This window comes from Sciurus vulgaris, assembly GCF_902686455.1.
Source record: "Sciurus vulgaris genome assembly, chromosome: 2".
In the NCBI taxonomy this organism is placed as follows: Eukaryota; Metazoa; Chordata; class Mammalia; order Rodentia; family Sciuridae; genus Sciurus; species Sciurus vulgaris.
In genome coordinates, this window is record NC_136462.1 from 39595171 (window position 1) to 39621003 (window position 25833).

Consider the following 25833-nt stretch of genomic DNA (forward strand, 5'->3'; position numbering starts at 1 on the left):
AAGGCTAAGGAGGGGTTTTGTTTTATTTGTTAGGCTGTCTTTTGCTATTAACAATTTTTAAAAAAGATTAACAGAAATATCTGAAAGACTTGAGTCTTTACTATAGAGATAGAAACCGTGTTATAGAGATGGAAACCATGTTATCTCTCACCTAGATAATAACTAAAAGTCTTCTAACTGGTCTCCCTGTTACTACCTCTCATCCCCCAGATTTAATTGCAGCATAGCAGCCAATCTGACACTGCTGTAGTTAATTTTTGTTTGTTTTTGGTACTGAACCCAGGGTCACTTTATCTCTGAGCTATATCTCCAGTTTGAACCCAGGGCTTCACACAAGCTAGGCAAGAGTCTCACTGTGGTGCTGAGGGTCTTGCTAAATTGCTGTGACTGGCCTCAAACTTGGAATACTCCTGCCTTAGCTTCCCAATTTGCTGAAATTATAGGTGTGTGCCACTGTGCCTGGCTGGTGTTGCTGTGCCTCAAATCCTGCAGTGATTCCTCGTTTGATTTCCAGCAGAAGCCACGTTTCTTACAGTGGCCTCTCAGGCTGTTCTTAATGCCCTATTTCATTTCCTCTCTGACCGCTGATGTGTGCTCTTTCTGCTCTGACTGCACTCTGTTCCCTGCAAGTATTGTTTAGGGACTTGGCACCAGCTGATTCCCCTGCCTTGTGTGTTGTGGTCTTCCCTCAGTTGCCCTGCTTGGCTAATTCTCTCTTCTCCATCTGGTTTTGCCTCACATCTCAGCTGCTCAATCAAGCCTTCACTGACCTTCTTCTGTATGTCGTGGTAACAGTAACCTGCCCCACTAACACTTCCAGACTCCTTATCCCTCGTCTGTTTCTGTGTAAATGAAAGTAAGTTCGGTTATGTTGTGGCAATGACTTTACCCCCCAAATCTCAGTGATTCAGCACAACAAAAGCTTATTATCTCATTTGTGGTTACGTATCCATTATGGGTTAGCAAACAGCTCCGTTCATGTACAACCTCAAGGACCCAAGGTGATGAGTGTCTACCTACCTTGTTATGCGTCTCAACATGTGGTTTTCCAAATCACATCTCAGGGAAGAGAGGGCTCAAAGAATGATTGAAAGAGACCTGAGGTACCCCACTCCCCGATAAATAGCTTATTGTCCAAAACTAGTCACATGCCCCTAATCTAACTGCCATTGAACCTGAAATATAGAGCATGAGGAATGTTCATGACTTTTACAGTTTCTTTAACACCTGCTCTCTTTCTATTTTCTCTATACCACTCAATCATATTTTAATGTAATTTAAATTTATATTATAATTTGCATATTTCTGTGTTTACAGTTTAGTGTTTTCCCCATTAGGAAGAGAAATTTGTTCTCACTGCTCACAATTTCTTGCATATAGAAAAGCCTTTGCTCATCTGTTGCTGCTGTTTGTAATATTCTCCATCTTTTTGACTCTGTGTTTGCTCCTTCCTTTCTCTGATGAAATCCTACACATCTTTCTTTCAATGTTACTCAATCTGGGAGGCTTTGTTGACATCCCTAAGATAAGTGAACTGCTTATCCCCCAAGGGTACCTCTGAATGTTTCATATACTCTGGTCATAGTACTTACCTCAGGGTTAAATGTCTATTTGCCCAAGTAAACTAAGTTCCTCATGCATTGGAGCAGGGTCCAGGGAATCTGTGTAAGAGCAATATAAATAGGGATGCAGAAGAAATGATAGCAAGGAATATTTAGAAGGTAGTACGTGCTAAGGCTAGATTAGTCAAGCTTAGTTATTGGTTAAGTAGAAGGATAAGAAAAGAAGCAAGGATAATTCACATTTCTTATTTAGAATATTATGTAGTTTATGATATTTCCAAATGACATAGGGAATATGAGGGAAGGAACAAGTTTGGATGATAGGATGATGAGTTTGTTTTGAGATGGTGGGTTTAACTCCATAGGGACCTCAAGGTGGAGATACCTGTAGGAGTTGGATATTTGGTCCTTAACCTCAGGGAAATGGATGGGTCTTCATCATGCTCAGTAAAAGATGGAGACGGTTGGCAAGTCACCGGAGAAGTCCGCTTTATTACAAGATGAGGCTTACATATATACTCTTGGGGCTTCCGGGTTAAGGGAGAAAGTGACGTGTGGGTTTCTGATTGGTCCGGCTTGCCGCCGGCGGGAAAATAGGTGGCGGGAAGCCGAGACTTATGGGAAGAAGAAGCCGCTCAGGGGCCATCTTTGGTGTGGATCGGACTGCATATGGAACCTTACACTCAGTACTAGTTAAAAAATAAGAAGGGGTGAGGTAGGCATCACAGTGTACACCTGTAATCCCAGCAACCCAGGAGGCTGAGGGAGGAGGATTTCAAGTTCAAGGCCAGCCTCAGCAACTTAGTGAGATCCTGTCTCAAAATAAAATATAAAAAGGTTTAGTTTATTTCACTTAGCATGATATTCTCCAGCTCCATCCTATCTGCAAATGCCATAATTTCATTCTTCTTTAAGGCTGAGTAATAATCCATTGTGTATATCTACCACATTTTCTTTATCCATTCATCTGTTGAAGGGCATCTAGGTTGGTTCCATAGTTTAACTCTTGTGAATTGAGCTGCTATAAACCTTTATGTGGCTGCATCACTGTAGTAAACTGAAGGCCAGATGTTTTCTCTGATAAGTGGATAGTGATCCATAATGGTGAGGAGATAGGGAAATATGAAGAACTTTGGATTGGGTAGAGGGGAGTGGGGGGGGGAAGGGTATGTATGTGGGGGAAGGTCTGTGGAATGAGATGGACTTTATTAACCTAGGTACATGTATGACCACACTACCGGTGTGACTGCACCATATACAGCCAGAAGAATGAGAAGTTGTGCTCCATTTGTGTACAGTGTGTCAAAATGCATTCTACTGTCATGTATAACTAATCAGAACAAATTTTTTTTAAAAAATTGTCTTAAAAAAAAAAATATATATATATATGTGACTGAGGACGTAGCTTGGTGATAAAGTGTCCCTGAGTTTAATTCCCAGTACTCCCTCCCCAAATAACCTTATATACACTAATGTTTAAGGAATAAAAAGAGGAAGATACACTCTTGGATCAGAAACAAAAGAGAACTTGAGAGTGTAAAGGCATGGCTCTCAAGGGTATTTAGAGTTTCAAGAAAAAGGGGAGGGCCATGTCAAATGTAGTAGAGTAGTCAAACAGAAGAACTGTTACTAAATATTTACTACTCTCAAAATCTTAACTTCTTTCTTTCAACTTCACTTTTCCAACCATCTTGGCTTCAATTTGGTTTTCAAATTTTGAGAAAATTGAGGTATAAACTGCCCTGACTGTGCTTTCTCTTCTTCCTTTCAAACGTAGCATTATGTCCATCCATTCTTTGTTCTTTCCCTCTAATCTCAGGACATTCAAAGCCGATTCTTCCACTGGTGCCTTTGATATCAAGAGTTGCCTATACTTTCCATTTATGCTTTTTTCTTTTGGGGGGTTTTTGCTCTCGTTGTCTCACTGTGGATTTTTTTAATATTACCATTTGAAATTTTAGTGGAGGGCACAGAAGTGGAAAGCCAATTACTAATTGAATATTGAATATGAGGACAGGAAATGTCAATGCAAATTGAAAATAGCAGTCACTGATGGAAATTAGGGGGATAATGCCTTCTCCTCAGGGAAATGAGGACATTGACATGGACCAGATTTAGGTGCTGTTTCAGCAACTCTAATTTTGGAACCATTTAAAAATTTGTCTCTTACCTGTCCTTCTTCTGTAACATGCCAGTGATCAAATCTGTACTGTAGAAGCAAAAATGAGCCAGTTCCCAGAAAGAATAGTGTAGAAATATGAAAATTCAGTCATTCGTTCATCCTGGGAAAAGTATTTCTTTGGTGTGTGACATGTGCTGGGCTGTGAATTAGGTGCTGGGAGTACAATGGGGAGTAAAAGCAGTTCTCAGTGTCCTGCAGTTTAGTACAGTGATTTGGTTTTTATTTGCTTGTTTGTATCTATCTTAACCTAACCAATTTCACTTCTTTCCCTTGTAGTATCCTCCTGTATATGGACTGATTCTTATTCCCTGCTGGTGTTCTCTAGTTTGCCTAAGTAGAATTTACATGGGAATGCACTCCATTCTGGTAAGGAAAACATTGTGTCCTTAATGCTTTATTTTTTCTGACATTCATGAAAATTTTTATAATTTTAATCATTTGCAAGTTTATATGAAACCTAAATGAGAAAATAGTTATTTTTTTCTGTTTTACAGAAGTATCAGTATGATAACTTGTGAAGTATTAATGTAGTAATTATGTATTTCATAGAAACAGGTTCTAGTAATCACAATAGCAGACATTATCCTCAGTATAACATTTATTCCTTCTTCCAGTCTCAGTTGTATATTCCTTTAGAATCTCATAGGTGCCGCCCTTGTCACTGAACTGAAACCAAGGAGAGCTCTAAGTATTAGTCAAGATAGGGACTGGTAGCTGCTTGAACTTAAACTATCCTGATGCCATTTGTCTTTACATACGAAACCCTACTGTTCTTCACTTTCCTATCAGTATTTTTAGGACTCATATCATATATTTTATTTTGAGACTTCATTTACATTTGAAAAGCAGCAGCACAGGGAGGGGGTTGCTCTGTTTGCAGCCACACCTACTCACTTCCCATCCCTCTCTATTCTCGGTTCCCCTTGTTATCCCTCGGTTCTGGCCTGTGTCATGTATTGACCAGATTATTTCAGGAATTTCTTAATTAGTAGTCCTGCTTCAGTTTGACTGCTCCAGCTAGTACTCAGTCTCCTGGTTAGTAAATACTCACACAGATGTGATGCCATGCTGAGTTGCATTTACTTAAATGCAGTGTTTCTTGCCTCCATGACTTTAGGAATACCTTCGTGTGGAAGGCCCTTTCACTTTGCCTGGCTGACTCTCCCATTCATCTTTCAGGGCTCACTGCAGTGTTTTTAGCCCCTAAAAGCCTTATTACCTTCCCCGTCTTCCCTTTCTCAAGACTAGTTAGACGACCTTTCTCCTATTTATCCTAAATTGGGATTGCTTTCTTCCTTGTCCGTCATCTGCACTGGACTGTAAACTCCTTGAGAACATGACTCTATACTTGTATCTCTTCACCTCAGCATCTCATGTGGCCTCATATGTTTATAATACTCCTGGTTGGTTAAGAATAGATGCCAGCTAGGGAAGCATTCAAATTCAACCAGGACTAGTTAATTAATCCAAAATCCGAAAACAATCTAAATGACCATCAGTAGAAAAATGGATAAATTGCATAATCACACAGCACAATATTATACAGTTGTGAATATGATTGATCTACAACTATATATAATGAATGAATCTTAAAACCTTCATGTTAAGTGTAAAAAGCAAGTTAAAGGGACTACATGGGCCAGGCATGGTAGCATACACCTGTAATCCCAGTTGGCTCAGGAGGCTGAGACAAGAGGGCCAAGAGATTAAAGCCAGCCTCAGCAACTTAGTGAGGCCCTAAGCAACTTGGTTAGACCCTGTCTGTAAATAAAATTCAGAAAAGAGCTGGGGATTTGCCTCAGTAGTTAAGTGCCCCTGGGCTCCATCTCCAGCACAAAAAAAAAAAAAAAAAAGGGAGGGGTGCGGGATGCAGGGAGACTACATGCTGTATGATAATATTTTTACAAAGCTCAGAAAGAAGCAAGACTAGATAATATTTTGCATGGCGATATGTGGTAAAACAGTTTATTCAGCCAAAATTCAGACTTGGAAATTGCTTCTGGGAAGGATACAGTGATAGAATTAGGAGGCAGTGTACCCGTAGATTTTACAGTACTGGTAATATTATAGTTCTTTTGTTGGGCATTAATTTCATAGTTAGTAATTTTGTAATTTCACATACATCTTACCTTTTTTTTTTTTTTTTTTTTTTTTTTTTCTGTACTGGGGATTGAATCCAGGGGTGCTCTCTTGCTGAACTACAATGTAATAAAAATTTTTAATACAAAACCTTAAGCAGATAGTCTGTTACTTAATTATGCTGAATGCTGTTGAGAAGTGACTATTGTAGCTGGGTGCAGTGGGGCACACAATAATCCCATTGACTTGGAAGGCTGAAGTAGGTGGATCACAGTTTAAGGCCAGCCTGGGCATTTAGCAAGGCCCTGTCTCACAGTAAAACATAAAAAGAGCTGTGGATGTAACTCAGTGGCAGAGGACTCCTGGATTCCATCCTCAGTTGGCAGGTGGGCAGTGACCACTGTTTTTGCTAGTATCCATGAGGAGTGGTAGTTTCATTGCAGTGGTGAGTTTAGAAAAAAACAGGAAGTAAGGACATGGAGACCAGGACTATTTTTTTTTTTTTATTGTAAACAAATGGGATACATGTTGTTTCTCTGTTTGTGCATGGCATAAAGGCATACCATTTGTGTAATCATAAATTTACATAGGGTAATGTTGTTTGATTCATTCTGTTATTTTTTCCCTTCCCCCCACCCCTCCCATCCCTCTTTTCCCTCTATACAGTCCTTCCTTCCTCCATTCTTGCCCCCCTCCCTAACCCTAACCCCTCCCACCCCCCATTATGTGTCATCATCCACTTATCAGAGATCATTCGACCTTTGTTTTTTTGAGATTGGCTTATCTCACTTAGCATGATATTCTCCAATTTCATCCATTTGCCTGTAAATGCCATAATTTTATCATTCTTTATGGCTGAGTAATATTCCATTGTGTGTGTGTGTGTGTGTGTGTGTGTGTGTGTGTATATATATATCACAGTTTCTTTATCCATTCATCAATTGAAGGACATCTAGGTTGGTTCCACAATCTGGCTATGGTGAATTGAGCAGCTATGAACATTGATGTGGCTGTATCACTGTAGTATGCTGATTTTAAGTCCTTTGGGTATAGGCCAAGGAGTGGAATAGCTGGGTCAAATGGTGGTTCCATTCCAAGTTTTCTAAGGACTCTCCACACTGCTTTCCAGAGTGGCTGCACTAATTTGCAGCCCCACCAACAATGTATGAGTATACCTTTTTCCCCACATCCTCGCCAACACCTGTTGTTGCTTGTATTCTTGATAATCGCCATTCTAATTGGGGTAAGATGGAATCTTAGGGTGGTTTTGATTTGCATTTCTCTTATTACTAGAGATGTGGAACATTTTTTCATATGTTTGTGATTGCTTGTAGATCTTCTTCTGTGAAGTGTGTGTTCATTTCCTTAGCCCATTTGAGACCAGGACTATTAACAACTTTTTTGACAAAATTTTCAGTGATACAGAGTAGATCTGAGGATTTGGTTTCATGGTAAAAATTATGGAACATGTTTGTATGTTTTCAAGAATGATTCAGAAAAGTTATTTTAGTACTAGCTTTATTTCCTTCAGTAAATCAATTTCTTCTCTTTTGCTTCTTTCCCCTATTCAATTCATCACCAAGTTAAAATCAACTCTAATTTTAAAATATTTTACTTAATCCATCAACATAACTTCTCTTCATGTAGCTATGAATCATGTAGAGAGCAGAGCACTGCAGTAGCCTCCTATTGTTATCTTCAGTGGTTTCAACCTTTCCCCCTACACTCTATCGTCTTACAAAGGAGATGGAACTTTCTTTTAGGACTGTCAGTCACATTGTTACATTCCTACTTTGAAATCTTCCAATGGCTCTCTACCACTTCTTTTTAATGTGTAAACTTTAATTTTATTTTTATTGGTTGTAGTACTAGGGATTGAACCCAGGGTCTTATGCATGCCAGGCAAGCATTCTACCACTGAGCCACAACCACAGCCTTCCCTATCACTTTTGAAATAAAATCTAAGCTCTTTCCTTAGCTACAAGATTTCTACATGATTGGACTTCTGCCTGTCTCCTTGACTTTGTATCACATCCCTCTTCCTTTGATATTTGAGTCATGCTGAATTTCTCTCAGTTCCTTGAACTCACCACTTTCTTTTCTCCCTCAAGGCCTTTCTTTGCCTTTGCCTTTGCACTTGGTATTCCCTCTGCCTGGAGAATCTTTTCCTCTAGCACTATAAAGAAAGATAGAGCTAGTTCCTATCTAAAATCTAGTCTTCGCTTAGGGGTGACTTCCTCAAACAGGCTTCCCTTGCACTCTAAAAGGAACCTTCCCAGTCTGTTTTACTTTCTACACGTTTGTAACTATCTATAATTATATTTATCTGTGTTCTCACTTACATGGTTTTCTCCAGTCTTTTCCACTAAAATGTAAGCTCTATGACAGCATGTGATTGTTTCTTTGGATAATAAATGTACTTTTCAAAAACAAAACTGTCCAATGTAAGCATAGTTTATTGTTCAGAATCTGAATATAAATTGGTGTATAGTGTTTATGGTCTTAATTTATGAAAGGGTAGAACTATGAAAATAATCTTTTATTGTTACCAGTAAATCTTTTTTATCATTAAAACCATTTTTAGTTTGTAGTTTAATTTGAGAATTTGACTTTGTAAAATTTATATTTATTCAACCTTTGAAATGTGAAATATATACTATTTTTTAAATATCAAAAATAGTATTATATTAAACAATTATACTAAACAACTTTTATCTTTTCCCAGGACATTATTGCTGGATTCCTATATACCATTTTAATCTTAGCTGTTTTCTATCCATTTGTGGATCTGATTGACAACTTCAATCAAACTCATAAATATGCTCCACTAATTATCATTGGTCTTCATTTAGCTTTAGGAATCTTTTCTTTCACTCTTGATACCTGGAGCACATCCCGTGGAGACACAGCTGAGATTCTAGGAAGTGGTGCTGGAATTGCATGTGGATCCCATGTTGCTCATAGCGTGGGTCTACTATTAGATCCTTCTTTAGAGATGCTACCGTTAGCTAGGCCCCCCATTACTGTGACTCTGTTTGGAAAAGCCATATTGCGAATCCTCATAGGAATGATATTTGTACTGATCGTCAGAGATATAATGAAAAAGATCACCATTCCTTTAGCCTGTAAAATCTTCAACATACCATGTGATGATATTCGAAAAGCAAGACAGCACATGGAAGTTGAACTTCCTTACCGGTATATTACCTATGGAATGGTTGGTTTCTCCATTACATTTTTGGTTCCCTACATATTTTTCTTTATTGGTATCTCTTGATGGGGACATACTGTTTGTGATAAGAAAGTGGTTATCAGTTATTGATACCTAAAAATACACTCTAGATAAAAGATCAGAGTTAGGCTTTTGCAAGAATTTAACTTAAATAATTTTTTAAGTAAATTCTTAAGAGTCAGTGCTTTTTATCATTGCACATCCAGATTTTGTCCTAGGTGAGCTGAGCTATTTCTGTACTGAGAAAATGATAAGTATCTATTTAGAATGTTCATGTAATGTTGGAGAGTTCTGTGCTGTTATGGATTCAAGTTATATATAATATATATTGAGGTACATAATAGTAGATTATATATCTAATATATGTTATATATAAAATAATATACCTAAGTTTTTTTTAAACTGTGAGGTGTATTATGAAATCAATAATAATATGCAAACAGTTGTGCCTGTGTATTTGGAATTAATACAGGTATGTTATTAACAAATATATTTAACATTTATTTACTAGGGAGCCATTTCCTAATTGAATTGCATAATTAATAGACCAGAATTCATATGCTACCACATATTAATTTACTGCCTCTTTTTACACTGCCATCACCTTTCATGTTACCCATGATGTTGAACATGGGAGGCATTTTTAATGGACCAAATTTTCAGAAAAATTACTTTTTAGATTCCTTATTTTTTTTTAAGTTCTGTACACTGTGTTGAATGTATTTTTTTTGCAACTGTTTTGTACATCTGTTTAATAATTCAGGTACTGAATTTTATTGCTTGCTAATTGTGCCTTTCTGTTGTTGAATTAAGAAATGCCATGTATACTGTGATATAAAAGACTAATTCTATCTTAATTACATATAATCAGGCAAATATTTTAAAAATACATGTCAGACTAACAGGGATTGAACTAAACCACCCTTAATCCTTTAGTCCTTTATTTAGAAAGAAATGTGGAATGGGCTAAAATTTCTCACTAATTTATTGGAAAGCTAAGTGGATAAATATTTTCCATTTTTTGTAGATATTTTTCTGTGTATTGTAAGTTATAGGAACAAGATATATTTTTTTGCACATTGTCTTGATTGTTTATACTGCAGGTAGATATTTCCAGTGAACGAAATGTAGTTGAAATTTATAGATGGGACAGTGCAAATGCTTCATATGTAAAACCATTTTTCTAAATTTAGAAAGGATTGGATTTCCCACTGTTAACTTTTAATACTTACTTATCAGCTACTTAAGATAAATTATAAATCTAAAAATAATAAATATCAATTGTTTAGATTCTATTATTTTTCCAACTTTTTATTATTTTCACAGTGGAAAATTTGGGTATGGTATGTAACTTTTTCTTTTGTCTGTGCCTTTATATTTTCAAGTGTGATTGTAATTAGATTAACATAATTTTATTTGTAGTAAGATATTCATAAAGAAGAGAATTAACTTTCCATATGAATGAACATCAGGTATGGAATTACTGATTTTAGTGCAATATCTATATGATTATCCAGAAATATCAATTCAGATGTATCTATTTTGCATAGCATAACTTTGAGCTCATATTTTTATAATTCTGATTGAGAATTTAGGGACATGGTAATTTTTACCAAAACTGAATCTGATAATTTTAAATAAAGCAAATAAATGTGGGCTCTTTACCTATTAAAAAGAAACCAAGGCACTTTTGGAACCTATCGGTACGTTGGAAAATGTGAAAAGAGCTTTTCTTTCAAAATGTGTGGTTAATGAATGAATTTTGGGGTCTATGCTATCCTATTAATTTTATGTCCAGCTTAAAAAGTATTTGAAAATATTCCATTTCTTTGTGTTTTATTATTTTCTGTCCTTTGACAGTTCTATGCTAAATGTATTTTAAAATAAAAATCAAAGTCAAAATTGAATGGTGTTCATTTGTTTTGTTGGTATTCTATGCATCTGTCTCTATTATCTGGTACAGACTTCTAAAATAGTCTAGTATTTTCATTCTTGCTGGCTTTTACCCTGAAGCAATTTGTTCAAAATCAAAGTGCTGTCTTTAGCAAGACATTTAAGAAATTCTTTAAGATTCAAACAATCTTATTTATGATTTTTTTTTTTTTTTTTGGTATTGGGTATTGAACCCAGAGCCCCTTGCACATTCCAGGCAAGTACTGTGCTACTGACCTACCCATTTAGCACTTTTTAATTTTTTTTTTTAGACAAGGTCTTGCCAAGTTGCCCAGGCTGGCCTCAAATTTTGATCCTCCTGCCTCAGCCTCCCAAGTTGCTGGGATTACAGGAGTGCATCACCATGTCTAGTTTATACACTTTTTGTAAAAAATATTTTTTTAGTTGTAGACGGACACAATATCTTTTTTTATTTTTTATTTTTTTTAAATTTTTTTTTTAAGTGTGGTACTGAGGATTGAACCCAGTGCCTCACGTGGGCGAGGCAAGCACTCTACCACTGAGCTACAGCCCCAGCCCTCTAATGCACTTTTAGTGAGAAGTTTCATAATATTCTTTTTAAAAATTTATGCATAAGAATGTTTCAGTGGCAAATAGTATTGTAGGTAATTTAGTGCTATTCCATTAATGTCAGGAATTAATAATAAGGCTAGGAATAGGAACTTACAAAAATTGGTATATTACAATTATACATGATAGTGGAATTTATTGTGCCATATTCAAATATGTACAGAACATAGTTTGACCAATATCATTCCCTAGTACCTTCCCTTTTTCCCCTTCCTCCTTGATCTCATTATTATTTTAATTAGTACATTGTAATTTTACATATATAATAATCAGGATTCATTGTGGTGTATTCATATGTGGACATAGCATGATTTGGTAAATTTTGTTCCCCAGTACTTCTCAATGCCTTCCCCTCCTACTCCCCTTCCAATCCCTTTCCTTTACTCTCTTGTCTCCCTTCTATTTTTGTGAGATTCCCTTTTTTGTTTTTTTACTTTTTTCTCTTAGCTTCTACACATGAGAGAACACATTTGACCTTTAATTTTCTGGGTCTGGCTTATTTCATTTAGCATGATGTTTTCCAGTTCCATCCATTTACCAACAAATGACAAAATTTCATTCTCTATGACTGAGTAAACCTCCATTGCATGTATACCACATTTTATTTGTCCTTTTGTCTGTTGATGGGCACCTAGGCTGGTTCCATAACTTGGCTGTTGTGAATTGTGCTGCTATCAATATTGATGTGCTGGTGTCAATATAGTCTGCTGATATTAGTTCTTTCGGATAAAACCCAGGAGTGGGACAGCTGGGTTAAATGGTGGATTCATCCCTAGTGTCTTGATGTCTCCACGTGGTTGTACTAATTTGTAATCCCACCAACACTGCATAAGTGTACCTTTTCCCCCCACATCCTTGCCAGAAATTATTGTTATTTGAGGAACTTTTTAAAGCAAATAAAAACATGGACATTTCACTTTGTAACTCTAAAGTGCCATGATATATGAATTATAAAAACTAGGTCTGTCAAAAATTCATAAGACCTAGTATAAAATAATGCTACTATAAGAGTGAAATAGTTATTTTTATTTTTTAGCTTTCTCTGTAAGTAACATTTATTAAATATATCTTTAAAAAACAACAAAAAATTAATTCAATGAAGTGAATAGTATTTAAAGGTAAATTTTTCTCTCATCTTTCCCATCAGCCCTTTAAAGGATAATTTTCACAAAACATTCAATAAATATGAGTAAAATAGTAAAATGTTTTTTATTTATATGATCTTACAATTTTATACTGCAAAAAATTTTTATTGCTAAAGCAATTTCATTTTTGTCAATAGTTAACACTATTCTAATTTAAAAACCAAAATCAGTAAGAATCTCTTTTCAAAGTGTAACCTTATAGTTGAAGTATATTTTCTGAAGGGAGATTTTGTCTGGTAAGGTTTCTTAACATAGGAGATGTAACTGCTGGATATTTTGTCAAATCTTGGTTGTGTTCTTTCCACTGCTTTTGAAGTCCATGAGTTAAAAAGAAAAAACATTACTTGAATTTGAGTTGCAATTACATAAGTTATATATATAATAAAAAGTTGGTCTGGGATATAGCTCAGTTTGTAGAATGCTTGCCTGTCAAGCACAAGTCCCTGGGTTCAATCCCCAGCACTGCAAAAATATAAAACATTGTAACATGCTACTTGTAAAAGACATTTTAGAAAGCTCTGTATTGTTAAGCATATCTTCTAAGGAAACATGCCTTCCTTGTGAGACGTGCAGAAGGAAAAATCCAAAGAACAGTAAGAGACATTCTTTAAAAAGTGAAAATGCTGAAGGAAGTAAATAATATTTTAACCTCAGCTACTTGACTTTTCCCAACTTGCCCTTCCCCTGCCTCCTTTCTTCCCCAAGTAAGGAATTCTACATCTGATAACAACCTCAGGGAGAATAAAATGTGCTTTGATAACTGCTGTACTGATTGTTCACTCTGAGAACTCCGGGTGATTACGAGGGCTCTCTTGCCTATAAATAGGCTATCTAGATTCTTCCATTGCTCCAGGGGCTCTATTGACTACTTCTTTTTTTTTTTTCCTTTTATTATTTTTAGTCTTGGTGTATTTTCTACAGGTGTCAAGAAAGCCCATTTCCTGATAGAGTAAGCAACACGATGTGACAGAATGTCTACTACTATGTTTATTAAGTTTTTCCTCAAAAAAACTAAATTACTTTTTTTTTCCACCCCCAGTACTAAGATTGAACCCAGGGGCCTTTTAACCACTGAGCTACCTTCCCAGCGTTTTTATTTTTTATTTTGCAATGATCTTGCTAGGTTGCTGAGGGTCTCACTAAGTTGCCAAGGCTGGCCTGAACTTTCAATCCTCCTGCCTCAGCCTCCCGACTGTCTGGGGTTTCAGACCTGCGCTACCTTGCCTGGCAAGCCAGATTAATTTTAAAAGTTTCCTTCCTTGTGCCAGGTGTGGTGGCACACTGCATTTCATTCCTGGGCAAGCTTCTGTATGTTCATTTTTGGGGGGAGAATCTCAAACGTTCATCAGATTCTAGAGATGAATGATCTGAAAAATTTTTAAATTGCTCAGTAGTCTACCTTTGACTTCTTATTTTAGCTATTTTAAAAGTTTGAGTCGGCAAGTAAATGCTTCCAATTTATCTGGTAAGAATTTGGTCACTTTTCATACAAATATTTAAGGGTTAATAGTTTAGATTCTTGGAAAGCTTTGTGTGTGATTACTACAATAACCTGTTGTATAGAATGGAATTTGTATCCAGATTAGTTTTGAGACCATTTTTTAGAACTAAAATTAACCCTGAAAAAAAAATTCTCCAAATATAAGGATGTATTTTTCAGATCTAACAATAAGCTATGTGTTCTCAAGAATATTATTTTGTATACTCGATGTTTAATCTTTCATATAACCAGCTATTTAATTTAAACATTTTTAAAATTCTAATTAGTTATACATGACAGAGAATTTAGATTCATTGTACACAAATGGAGCACAAGTATTCGTGTCTCTGGTTGTACATGATGTAGAGTCACACCGTTCGTGTGATCATACCTAGGGTGATGATGTCCCTGATTAACTTGGATTACAAGTGTATGCCACCAGGCCTGGCCACCAAACACATTTAAATGAACAGCATTATTTGCTTGTTTCTGATTGAAATGTTGTGATGACAGTCTTAAAATTATAAAAGTTAAGAAACTAGAGGGGGACTTGAGTTGTAGCTCATTGGTAGAGCACTTGCCTGGCATGTTTGAGCCACTGAGTTTGATCCTCAGCACCCACATAAAAGTAAGATAAATAAAAAATAAAAGTATTGTGTCCATCTACATCTAAAAAAATTTTTTTTAAAAAGAAACTGGAGGTATAATCAACTTTTTCCACTCTGAAAAGCATTTCAAATAACTTTTACAAATTTTTAAAATATTTGTTTCTTTGCAGTATATTTCCAAAATCTTATTGAAATTATTCAAGGACACAGGGTGTAAATTTTTAAAATTAACTTTTTTATTTATAGTTATCATTAATTGATTATAAATCCAAATATGGCATTTATGTGAAATACTTGTCTACCTTTTCTTTATTTTTTTTGGGGGGGAGGTACTGTTGATGGAACCCAGAGACACTCTGCCACTGAGTTACATCCCAGTTTTTGGTTTTTTTTTTTAATACTTTCAGTTGTAGATGGACTCAATAACCTTATTTTGTTTATTTTTTTATGTGGTGTTAAGGATTGAACCCTGTACCTCACATGTGCTAGGCAAGTGCTCTATCCCTGAGCCACAACCCCAGCCCCGACCCCAGCTCTTTTTACTTTTTATTTTGAGACAGAGTCTCACTAAGTTGCCAAGGCTGGCCTTGAACTTGTGATCCTCCCGCATCAGCATCCTGAGTCTCTGGGATTACAAATGTGCACCATTGTACCTAGTATGCTGTGTATGTTAAAGGTAATGATAGCATTATAAAATATTTAAGGTACATATGGAATCTTAGAGCTAACATGGCAACTTCTTACCTAATTCATAAATCTCATATTATTAGCTGATTATCATGTAGAATATTTTTAAGTTCCTAGGTACTCAATCAGGCCAAATTGATAAGATATTCTATTCCATTGTCAAATAGTTCTAAATGAGGGGCTGGGGTTGTGGCTCAGTGGTAAAGTGCTTGCCTAGCATGTGTGAGGCACTGGGTTCGATTGTGAGCACCACATATAAATAGATGAATAAAATAAAGGTCCATCAACAACTAAAAAGATATATTTAAAAAAAAATAGTTCTAAATGAAATCAGATTTTGATGGTTTGCTAAAAGTAGTTTGGTGGGGCAGAGGATTTTTCTTTTTTAGGTCCCAAGAATGAAACCCAGGGTATCACACGTGCTGGGCTATACCACTGGGCCATCCATACCCCAGCCCGATGATAAATTTTAGGAGAATAAATAGGATCAACCAAAACCATAGAAATGGGAACAAGTTTGGCATGTCTGCCAAACAAATTAGATTGCCGTTTGTCTGGAACCTTGGGATACCTGGAAGCACAGCAGGATCCACAGCTGAGAAGTGGCCTAAGGCCTGGAGAAGAGCTACTTATTTAGCTTATAGATGCAATTACACCAGCTCTAAGCTAATCAAAGCTATTATTGGATAGATATTTATTAAATATTTCTTCCTTAAAGTCTAATAATAAGGGAAGAAAGGGCTGGGGTTGTGGCTCAGTGGTAGAGCGCTTGCCTCACACTGGGTTTGATCCTCAGCACCACATAAGAATCAAGTTATTGTTGTCCATCTACAACTAAAAATATTTTTTAAAAAATAAAATGAAGGGTGGGAGGGGTGGGGGGAAGGGAAAAAATAACAGAATGAATCAAACAACATTGCCCTATGTAAATTTATGATTTTTAATAAAAATAAAATAAAATGAAGAGAATTGTGTGTTTTAAGTCTTACTAAGAGGTGAAATAAGAAATATGTGTGTGTGTGTATATATATATATATATATATATTTTTTTTTTTTTTTTTTTTTTTTTTTTTTTCCATTTTTCAAGACCAGAACATTTACTGGGTGGCTAATTGCTGAAACTTTCAGGATGAACTGGATGCTGCAACAGCTGCCCTCCTGGGTGTAGGAGTTGTTCCTTCATAGAATCCACTCCTGAATTTTCTGTATACAATTTTTTGGTGCCTCATTCGACCAGTCCAGGCGACATCTGGTCATTTAGCCTTGGCGCTTCAGTTACACTTCCTCTTGCGCTTGGCAGGGCAGCCACATTAGCCTCAGGTGGTAGGCCTCAGAGCCACAGCAGCAACACAGTGTGTGCATATTATCATGACACCTTCCAAACCGTGACATTTCCCTTTGTCATCTCGCTTCTGCGAGACCAAAGATCACAATCCTATTTTTAAATCCTGGATTTTATATGTGAAAAATCTCAAGTCCCTTGCATTTTGGTGCTACTGTATCATGACCGCTGTAACTGAGGTGATTTAGAAAAGTAGACTTCAGGGAGTTAGGAGAACGTTGAATGCGAAGTTATTCTCTCACCTTCCAAACTGTCCCTGAAGGTTGTGGTGTGGGTCTAGGAAGGGTGCTGGCAGTCAGACACCGCAAGCATATTCTGTGTATTCTGTGAAATACACCCGTGGCCACCTATTTTTTTCTGATCCAATATTTTTGTCTAAGAAGGCTCTTGGCTTCCTCATTAGGTTGTCTATTACATGAATCCTAATAAATTCATGTCCATTTTTTACAAGGACAACCACACTTGTCTTATAAGTTGCCCAAACAAGTTACTAGCCGTTACAAATCACAAATATAGCTATACCATGTGTTATCATTCATCTGAAACTGTAAGGCCAAGGATAGTTTAAAAAATTTTTTTTAATTATAGATGGACACAATACCTTTATTTTATTTATTTTTATATGATGCTGAGGATCAAACCCAGTGCCTCACATGTATGAGGCAAGAGCTGTACCAGTGAGTCACAACCCCAGCCCCCAAAGAAGTTTTGATGGCTTTTCCATAGAACTGCTTCTTAAGCAGGGAGGGGAAAAATTACAGACTTCTGTTGTGGGGGTTAAGCTGTGCCATGTCACAATATGTTACACCATATTCTTGCCCTGTCATAACTCGCTTCAGATTGTGAACTTGTGAATAGGAGTTTTTCCCAGATCCTGATCCTACCACTTTACAGACCTCTTTTGCTCATTCCTATGAAAATTTTGGCACATCAGTTCCTTTTGCTTGAAGATGCTGGTGCCAAGCTGGTACTGACTTTTACATCCTTCCTTCTTTTTATTCTTTCTTCAATAAATAATAGTGAACAAAACAGATAAATTAAATAAAAGAAATAGACTCATGCCAGTACAGTGTAGATAAGGAAGTAATTATTAGAAGTCAGGAGACCAGGGCTGGGGATATAGCTCAGCTGGTAGCATGCTTGCCTTGTAAGCATAAGGCACTGGGTTCAATCCCCAGCACCACAAAAGAAGTCAGGAGACCAGGCTTCTGTAGTCTTTTCTATAATTTGCTATCCCTCCCACTAGGCACTAGCTCCACCTTCTGTGGCATATTGTTTCCTGACAGATAAAATGAAGAGGTAGGACTTGTTCTCTCAGGTCCCATTCAACATTAAAATTTAATAAGCTCTAGTAGGATGAACATACACAACCAGAGGGAGTATGTCTATTGTTTTTACTAAGATTCAGAAGTTTAACAAAGAATAATGAGGAATTTTCATTCACTTTCACTTAAGAAAATTACTACCTTTACTTATTAGAACATTTCTAGATTGTAACAGTGCTTGTTGCACAAAGGGATTTTTTTTTTCTTTTTTTTTTTTTTTTTTGGTATTTCATAAGAAGTTTCATTAGAAAAGATGAGGTTATTCTTGGGTATCAACTGTTTTCTTATATAGTAAAGTATTTCACAGAAATGGGAAGTTACTTCCTTACTTCCCATGAAAAATCATACAAGATATTTTTATAGTTACATTACTGTTTTTTTTAAATTCAAGTGATACAAGAACAGCAAAAGTCCCCTTCTTAGTATCATCACTATGGAAACCAATATGGCATTTCCTCCAAAAATTAAAAATAGAATGACTATATGCAATCCCACCACCAAGAAAATATCCTAAGGATTTAAATCAGTATGTCTAAGAGATATCTGTACTCCTCAGTTACTGCAACACTGTGTACAATAGTCAAGATACAGAATCAACCCCAGTGTCCGCCAATGGATGAAAGGATAAAAGAAATACAATATACATATATACACAGTGATATACTTTTCAGTCTTTTAAAACAAGGAAATGCTATCATTTGCAACAACACAGATCAATCATTTCCAACAGTACACCAACTTGCTCTGCCCCATTTCTTTTCCCTAATTTCTTGAGAATTGTCTTTATTTTCTCTCTCCTCTTTTCAACATCCATTCCCTCTGGTTTGTTTGTTTGTTTGCTTGTTTATACAAGGGATTGAACTCAGGGACCCTTAACCACTGAGCTACATCCCCAGTCCTTTTTTGTATTTTATTAGAGACAGGATTTCACTGAGTTGCTTAGGGTCTCACTAAGTTGCTGAGGCTGGCTTTGAACTCATGATTTCCTGCCTCAGCTTCCAGAGGGATTGGGATTACAGGTGTGCGCCACCACTCCCAGCTCCTCTATTTTATTTTATACTTTAAGAATTGCAGAAATGTGAGGGGAGTGAAGGGAGGGGAAGGGAGGGTGGGGGTAGGAAGGATAGTAGAGTGAAACAGACATTATTACCTCATGTACATGTATGACTGCATGACTGATGTGATCCTACAATATGTATAGTCAGAAAAAAGATAACACTCCATTTATGTATGATCTATCAAAATGTATAAATGCATTCTATTGTCATGTACAACAAATTAGAACAAATATTAAAAATGTTAAAAAAGAAATTGCAATGTTAAAAGAATAAATAAATATCTACATTCCCACTACGTGGAATGCACTGCCCTTAATATTTTGTCATATTTGCTTCAAGTCTTTTTTTTTAAGTTACAGATGAAGCTAAAGCACCTTTGAATCACTGCCCCATTCCCATCCTATTCTCCTGCTTTACAGAGGTAACTGACCTGAGTCCTTCCAGTCCACTTTGATGTGCATATTAGACATCCAGAACCAATATATGATATTGTTTTTTTTGTTGTTTTAAACTTTTTAATGATATAGCACACAAATTGCTTGTCTTTACTCAACATTGTTTTTGAGATATATCCATGTTATCCATATTTATCCATAAATTAGGTCATTTATACATCTAATTCATTTCATAACCCAGTGTATAGTATGTCACCATACAATTATACCACAATTAATTTATACATTTCTCCAGAATGGACAATTTAGATTGTTAACAATATTTCTTTAATTGAGCCTTTTTTTTTTTCTTTATAAGTTTTAAGTTCACAGTAAAACTCAGTGAAAAGTATAGTGAATTTCCAATACCCTCCCTCTGCTGTTGCTCCCCTCCCCATACTACCATCTGCATCAGTATAGTATGTGGGGGTCCTCTCTGCCACGTCCCCCGTGGATGAGAAGAGGGTTAACTGCCAGAGGATGATGTTGGCGGTATATCACTCAATTACCCAAAAAACTTATCTACTCAATAAACACACAAGAGCCAATACTCTTTTTAAATGAGGGGGCATGATGGGTCTGGCCATACCAACCCTGGCCTCTAACAACAACAACTCGCCCAACTCTCTTTTATTTATAATAGACAGGTAAAAGGGGCCAGGACCGGGTGGAGCCTCTTCTGTGATGGACAGGATAGGGTGTAGTTAGGGGAGCCATCCTTTTAGGGGGAAAATTCCAGAAGGAGACAGGGAACCACTCCCAGGCAGTGCCACATGCTTCCCAGCAGTTCCTAGAAGCCAGGCCTCTGTGTCCCGTGGCTCAACCTAGTCTGATTCTGCTAAAAAAGGATGGCTTCCCACAACAGTACCTATGCATAAAGTCCACAGTTTACATTAGGGTAAATACTGCAGGTGTGACAGTGTAAAGTGACATGTGTCCACTATTGTATTTACTTGCAGAATACTGCTCCAGATATCCCCTGTGTTCTACCTGTTTCTTCCTAGCTCCCCACAAGCCTCTGGCAACCACCAATATTTTCACTGTCTTCACAATTTTGTCTTTTCCAGAACAGCATGTAGTTGGAACCATGTGGTTTGTAGCCTTTTCGGACTGGCTTCTTTGACTTAGTAATATGCATGTATTTATTTATTTATTTATAAATAAATACATGCATATTGAACCCAGGGGTGCTTTACCACTGAACTATATCCCCAGTCCTTTTTATTTTGAGACAGTTCTCACTAAGTTGCTTAGGTTCTCGTTAAGTTGCTTAGGGCCTCACTAAGTTAACCAGGCTGGACTCCCAAATCTTGCCTCAGCCTCCCAAATCACTGGGATTACAGGCATGCACCACCTGACCTGGCTAGTAATACGCATTTTTACATTACAACAGTGTGCTTCAATGTGTAAGAGAAAGACTGAGGCTTTATGCAAACTATGGTCTTCAGTTAATAACTTATCAATATTGGTTCATCAGTTGTAATGAATGTATCACAATAATTCAGGAATTAATTGTGAAAATTAAGAGAGAATTAGGAGGTATATGAGAACTGTGTACATTTTCCCAATTTTTTAAAATCCTTTTTGTGCTACTGGGGATTAAACCCAGAGGCACTTTACCATGCAGCTATCTCCAGCCATTTTTACTTTTTATTTTGAAATAGGGTGTCCCTAAGTTGCCAGGCTGGCCACAAACTTGTTATCCTCCTGCCTCAGCCTCCTGAGTCACTAGGATTACAGGCATGCACTGTTACACCTGGTGGGTCAAAAAAAGTCTTGATTAAAAATAAAAATGAATGCTGCGAATGGTAGTACATGCTTGTAATTTCAGCAACTCAGGAGGCTGAGGAAGGATCCCAAGTTTGAGGCCAGTCTCAGCCATTTAGTGAGGCCTTAAGCAACTTAGAGAGACCCTGTTCCAAAGTTTAAAAAATAAAAAGGCCTGGGGATGTGGCTGGTAGTAAAGTGCCCCTTACTTTAATCCCCAGTACCAAATAAATAAATAAATAAAAGTGACAGGCCTTACAAAATTTAACTCAGAATGGATCAAGGAGTTAAAACTAGCCAGGTGCAGTGGTACACACCTGTAATCCCAGTGGCTCAGGAGACTGAGGCAGGAGGATCTTCAAAGCCAGTCTCAGTCAGCTTAGCAAGGCACTTAGCAACTCAGTGAGACCCTGTCTCTAATAAAATATAGAAAAAGTACTGGGGATGTGCCTCAGTGGTAGAGCACCCCTGGGTTCAACTCCCAGTACCAGGAAAAAAAAAGTTAAAACTATAGAATTCTTAGGAGACCTAGGATTGACAAATCTTTGTGACCTTGGATTAGGCAAGAGTTTCTTAGATATGACAACAAAAGCATGCAACTGAAGAAATAATAAATTGAACTTTATCAAAATTAAAGCGTTCTTACTGGGCACTGTGGCACACCCCCACAGAGTCAGGAGGCTAAGGAAGGGGCATTGCAAATTTGAGGCCAGCCTCAGCAACTTAGCAATACCCTGTCTCAAAAATTTAAAATAAAAAATAAAAAAGGCTGATGTAGCTCAGTGGTAGAGCACCCCTAGGTTCAATTCCTAGTACCACAAAATAAATAAATTTTAAAACATTAAAACCTCCTGTGCCTCAAAAAAGACACCATCAAGAAAGGGAGGAAAATTGACAGAAAGGGAGAAAACTTTTACAAGTCAAATATCTGATAATGGGAGGGGTACTCAGAATGTGTAAAGAGCTCTTACAACTCACAATTTTAGAAATCCAATGTAATAAATAAGCAATGGACGAATGACAATTTTCTAAAGGAGATAGACAAACGACCTGTAAGCACATGAAAAGATGTTTAACATTATTAATCATTAGGGAACTGCCACACCCATTAATTTGGCTACAGAAAAAAAAAGATGAATAATAATAAGTGTTGGTGAGATTTGGAGAAATTGGTACCCCAGTGAATTGCTGGTGGGACTATAAATTAGTGCTGAAATCTTGGAAAGCAATTTGACAGTTCCTCACAGGTAAGCATAGCTATTATAAGATCCTGCAATGTCACCCCTAGATTATAATAAATTAATCAAAGGGTGTGGATTAAAGAATGAAGCAGTAAGTATACTTCTGAGACTTGTAGATTTATAAAATTCATAGACATTACATGTTATAAGTAAATCTAAACTCAGATATATTATGACTATATCTAAATCAAGAGGAAAGTAAAACCTAAAGCACACAGTATCTGCCAAATTGCTGAAGCACCAGATCTTAAATTCTAGTGCCAATGATCTAACTTTTATCACATACTTTTCAAACAACAAAGGGAAAACATTGAAAATGTCAATGGAATTAAATTGGCTGAACAGTGATTCTCAATGTGCAATTCCTGTATCAGCATCACTTAAGAACTTACTAGAAATGCAGCTTCCTGGGTCCCATGCCAGACTTACTGAATCAAAAATTTGAAGGTCAAGTCCCAATGTGCTCATTCAGATGCACATTCAAGTTACTGTTCAAGTTATGTATTGTAAGCACTTTCTCATTAAATAAACGGTGTAGTTATTAAGTTACTAATTCATGTGGTCTGCTTGACCTAGATTCTCTAAAATCAAACCCTTTCAAGTGGTTAGAATGGATTTTTAAGTGTGTGTGTGTTCCAATATGGACTAAAGATCTTTTAAGGGTATTGTGGGCCACACTGGTCAGCTGTAATCTATTTAAAAAGCTCTGAGCTAGAGAAAAGATAATTTTTCACGTTGGAGGCCTACAAATTCCTTTAATCATCTGCAATCCCCACAAACGAGAGGACCTCCTCTCCTAACTCCCTCTGACTTGAACACCAAAGCCTCAGGCATCCAGAACCAACTTCTAACACATCAAGGTACATACTGTGAGGAACAGGCGGTTTTATCCAAAATTTTGGCTCACTGCCCATTTGTGACATCTGCCCCGCAACAGTTCTTCCCTTTTTTATGTTTATTTGTACATCTATGACATTGATCCAAAAATATTAAATGGAGAGGTCTATCAATTCATTCATTTCAAATTGTATGTCATTCTGAGTAGTGTGATGAATCTTTTGTCATCTGCTCCATCCCTTGCAGGACCTGAATCATCCCTTTGGCCATCCATGCGGTATAAGCTACCCACCAGTAACTGTCACTTAGCAGCCCTCTTGTCATCAGATTGACTTTCATGCTATGACAGTGCTTGTGTTCTACCCTTATTTTACTTAATAATGGTCCCAAACCACAAGAACAATGATGCTGACAATTCAGACATGACAAAAAGAAGTTGTGAAGTGCTTCTTTTATGTGAGAAGGGGAAATCTCTTGACCTAATAAGGGGGAAATGTCATTTGCTGACATTGCTAAGATGTGTGGTAGGAAGGAAACAAATTAATACATATGGAGTTCATACTCTCCAAGGGTTGGGGCATTGCAGGGTCTTGAAATGTACCCACTGGGGGCCTTGCAGGACTGTGTACTGCATTTCCAAATCAGACCCTTCGAAAAATCCCTTTATCTAGAAAGCCTTCTTCTCTTGTCAATTTCTCCCTTTCAGCCTTGTATTTAAGATTTTTACCTAAAGTAATTAACATCAAGCTTCTTTGTATCATAACATCCTAATCTCAGAAAAAAAAAAAAAAAACAGACTAGCTAATATTTGCACGTCATAGAGTTCACATTGCTAAACCTGTGCTGTGCTACTGCCCAAGGCCCTCTCTCGCTTCCTTTGCTAACTGGAATTTTTGTCCTGAGCATTTCCACTGGTCAGTCTGTGCTATGGGCATGAAGCCAGAAGGGGCATCTTTGCATTCGCTGATCCTGCAAGTGCGAGGAAGGCAGGTATAAGACAGAGCCCTACCATTCAAACCAATAACCACGGGATTTACTCTTGGCCACAACCTTAGCCCATCAGTGTTTTTTTTTAAATAAAAAATTGAAAATGCCCTTTAGTAATCAACACTTTTATAATAAAAATAACAGTATTAGTTTAATAGACTTCTGTACCTTCCACTTCAAAACATTTTTAAAAACAGCCTTATAGCAACGTCTTTCTCTTACAAATTTTGTCTTTTGTTTACTATGACTCTCAAGATAACCTATGCTTTAGTATGATCATGCAACCTTTGATTGTGTTTATGATTAAGTTTTAAAGTCATGTTTTCAACATATTTTCTTTTATTTATTTATTTATTGGTATTGGGAATTAATTCAGGGCCTCATGCTTCCTTGGCAAGTGCTTTACAACTGAGCTACATCCCCAGCCCTCTTCAAAATTTTTTTATGGGCTGGGGAGATAGCTCAGTTGGTAGAGTGCTTGCCTTACAAGCACAAGGCCCTGGGTTCAATCCCCAGCACCACAAAAAAAAAAAAAAAAAAAAAAAAAAAAAATTTTATGAGACAGGGTCGTGCTGAATTACCCAGGTTGGCCTGAAACTTGCAATCCTCTTGCCTCAGTCTCCCAAGTAGCTCGAATTACAGGTGTGTGCCACTGCATCTGGCTATAATTCATTTTTTATTTTCTGATATGTTTTTTAAAATATATTTTTGTTAGTTGTTACCTTTATTTTATTTTTTTTATGTGGTGCTGAGGATTGAACCCAGGGCCTCACACATGCTAGGTGAGTGCGCTCCCTCTGAGCCACAATCCCAGCCCATGTTTTTTTGTTTTTTAAATATTTTTCTTTAATTGTAGATGGACACCTTTATCTAATTTATTTATTTTTATGTGGTGCTGAGGATTGACGCCCGTGCCTCACACGTGCAAGGCAAGTGCTCTACCACTAAGCTAACACCCCAGACCTGATATGTTTTAAGTTTATTGCCATCAATCAAATGCAAGTGCATTGTTCTTTTTATATTTTAAATCCAAATTTCAATTAGTTGTATGAACAATGATAGATCATTAATGTTTATTGATAATCATACCACAGCACAAACTACCACATTTCAAACAATCTTCTAAATATTTAAATTGACAGTTTTATTGAAACATGTCAATATAAAACCATAACTTTCCCACCTCAAAAATAATACTAATAACTGGGTACAGTAGTGCATGCCTGTAATCCCAGCTAGTAGCGGGGCTAAGGCAGGGAAAATTGGAAATTCCAGGCCAGTCAGGGCAATTTAGTGAGACCTTTTCTCAAAATAAAAAAGTAAATAAATAAGGGTTTGGGGTAT

At 36.8% G+C, this 25833-nt stretch overlaps 1 protein-coding gene across 2 annotated transcripts in view; it reads left to right on the top strand.

Annotated features, from left to right (window-relative positions):
• The window catches only part of LOC306653321 (sphingosine-1-phosphate phosphatase 1), a 116384-nt gene that overhangs the window by 18265 nt on the left and 72286 nt on the right, over nt 1-25833 (top strand). The window contains exons 2-3 of one of the 2 annotated variants that reach the window (XM_079126290.1): nt 4021-4110; nt 8549-10967. In XM_079126290.1, coding sequence (XP_078982416.1) covers nt 4021-4110; nt 8549-9100 — 642 coding nt within the window. In that variant the 3' untranslated portion in view covers nt 9101-10967. Of the gene's footprint in view, nt 1-4020; nt 4111-8548; nt 10968-25833 lie in introns of those variants that run through there. The other variant, XM_079126289.1, reaches the window with a different exon arrangement.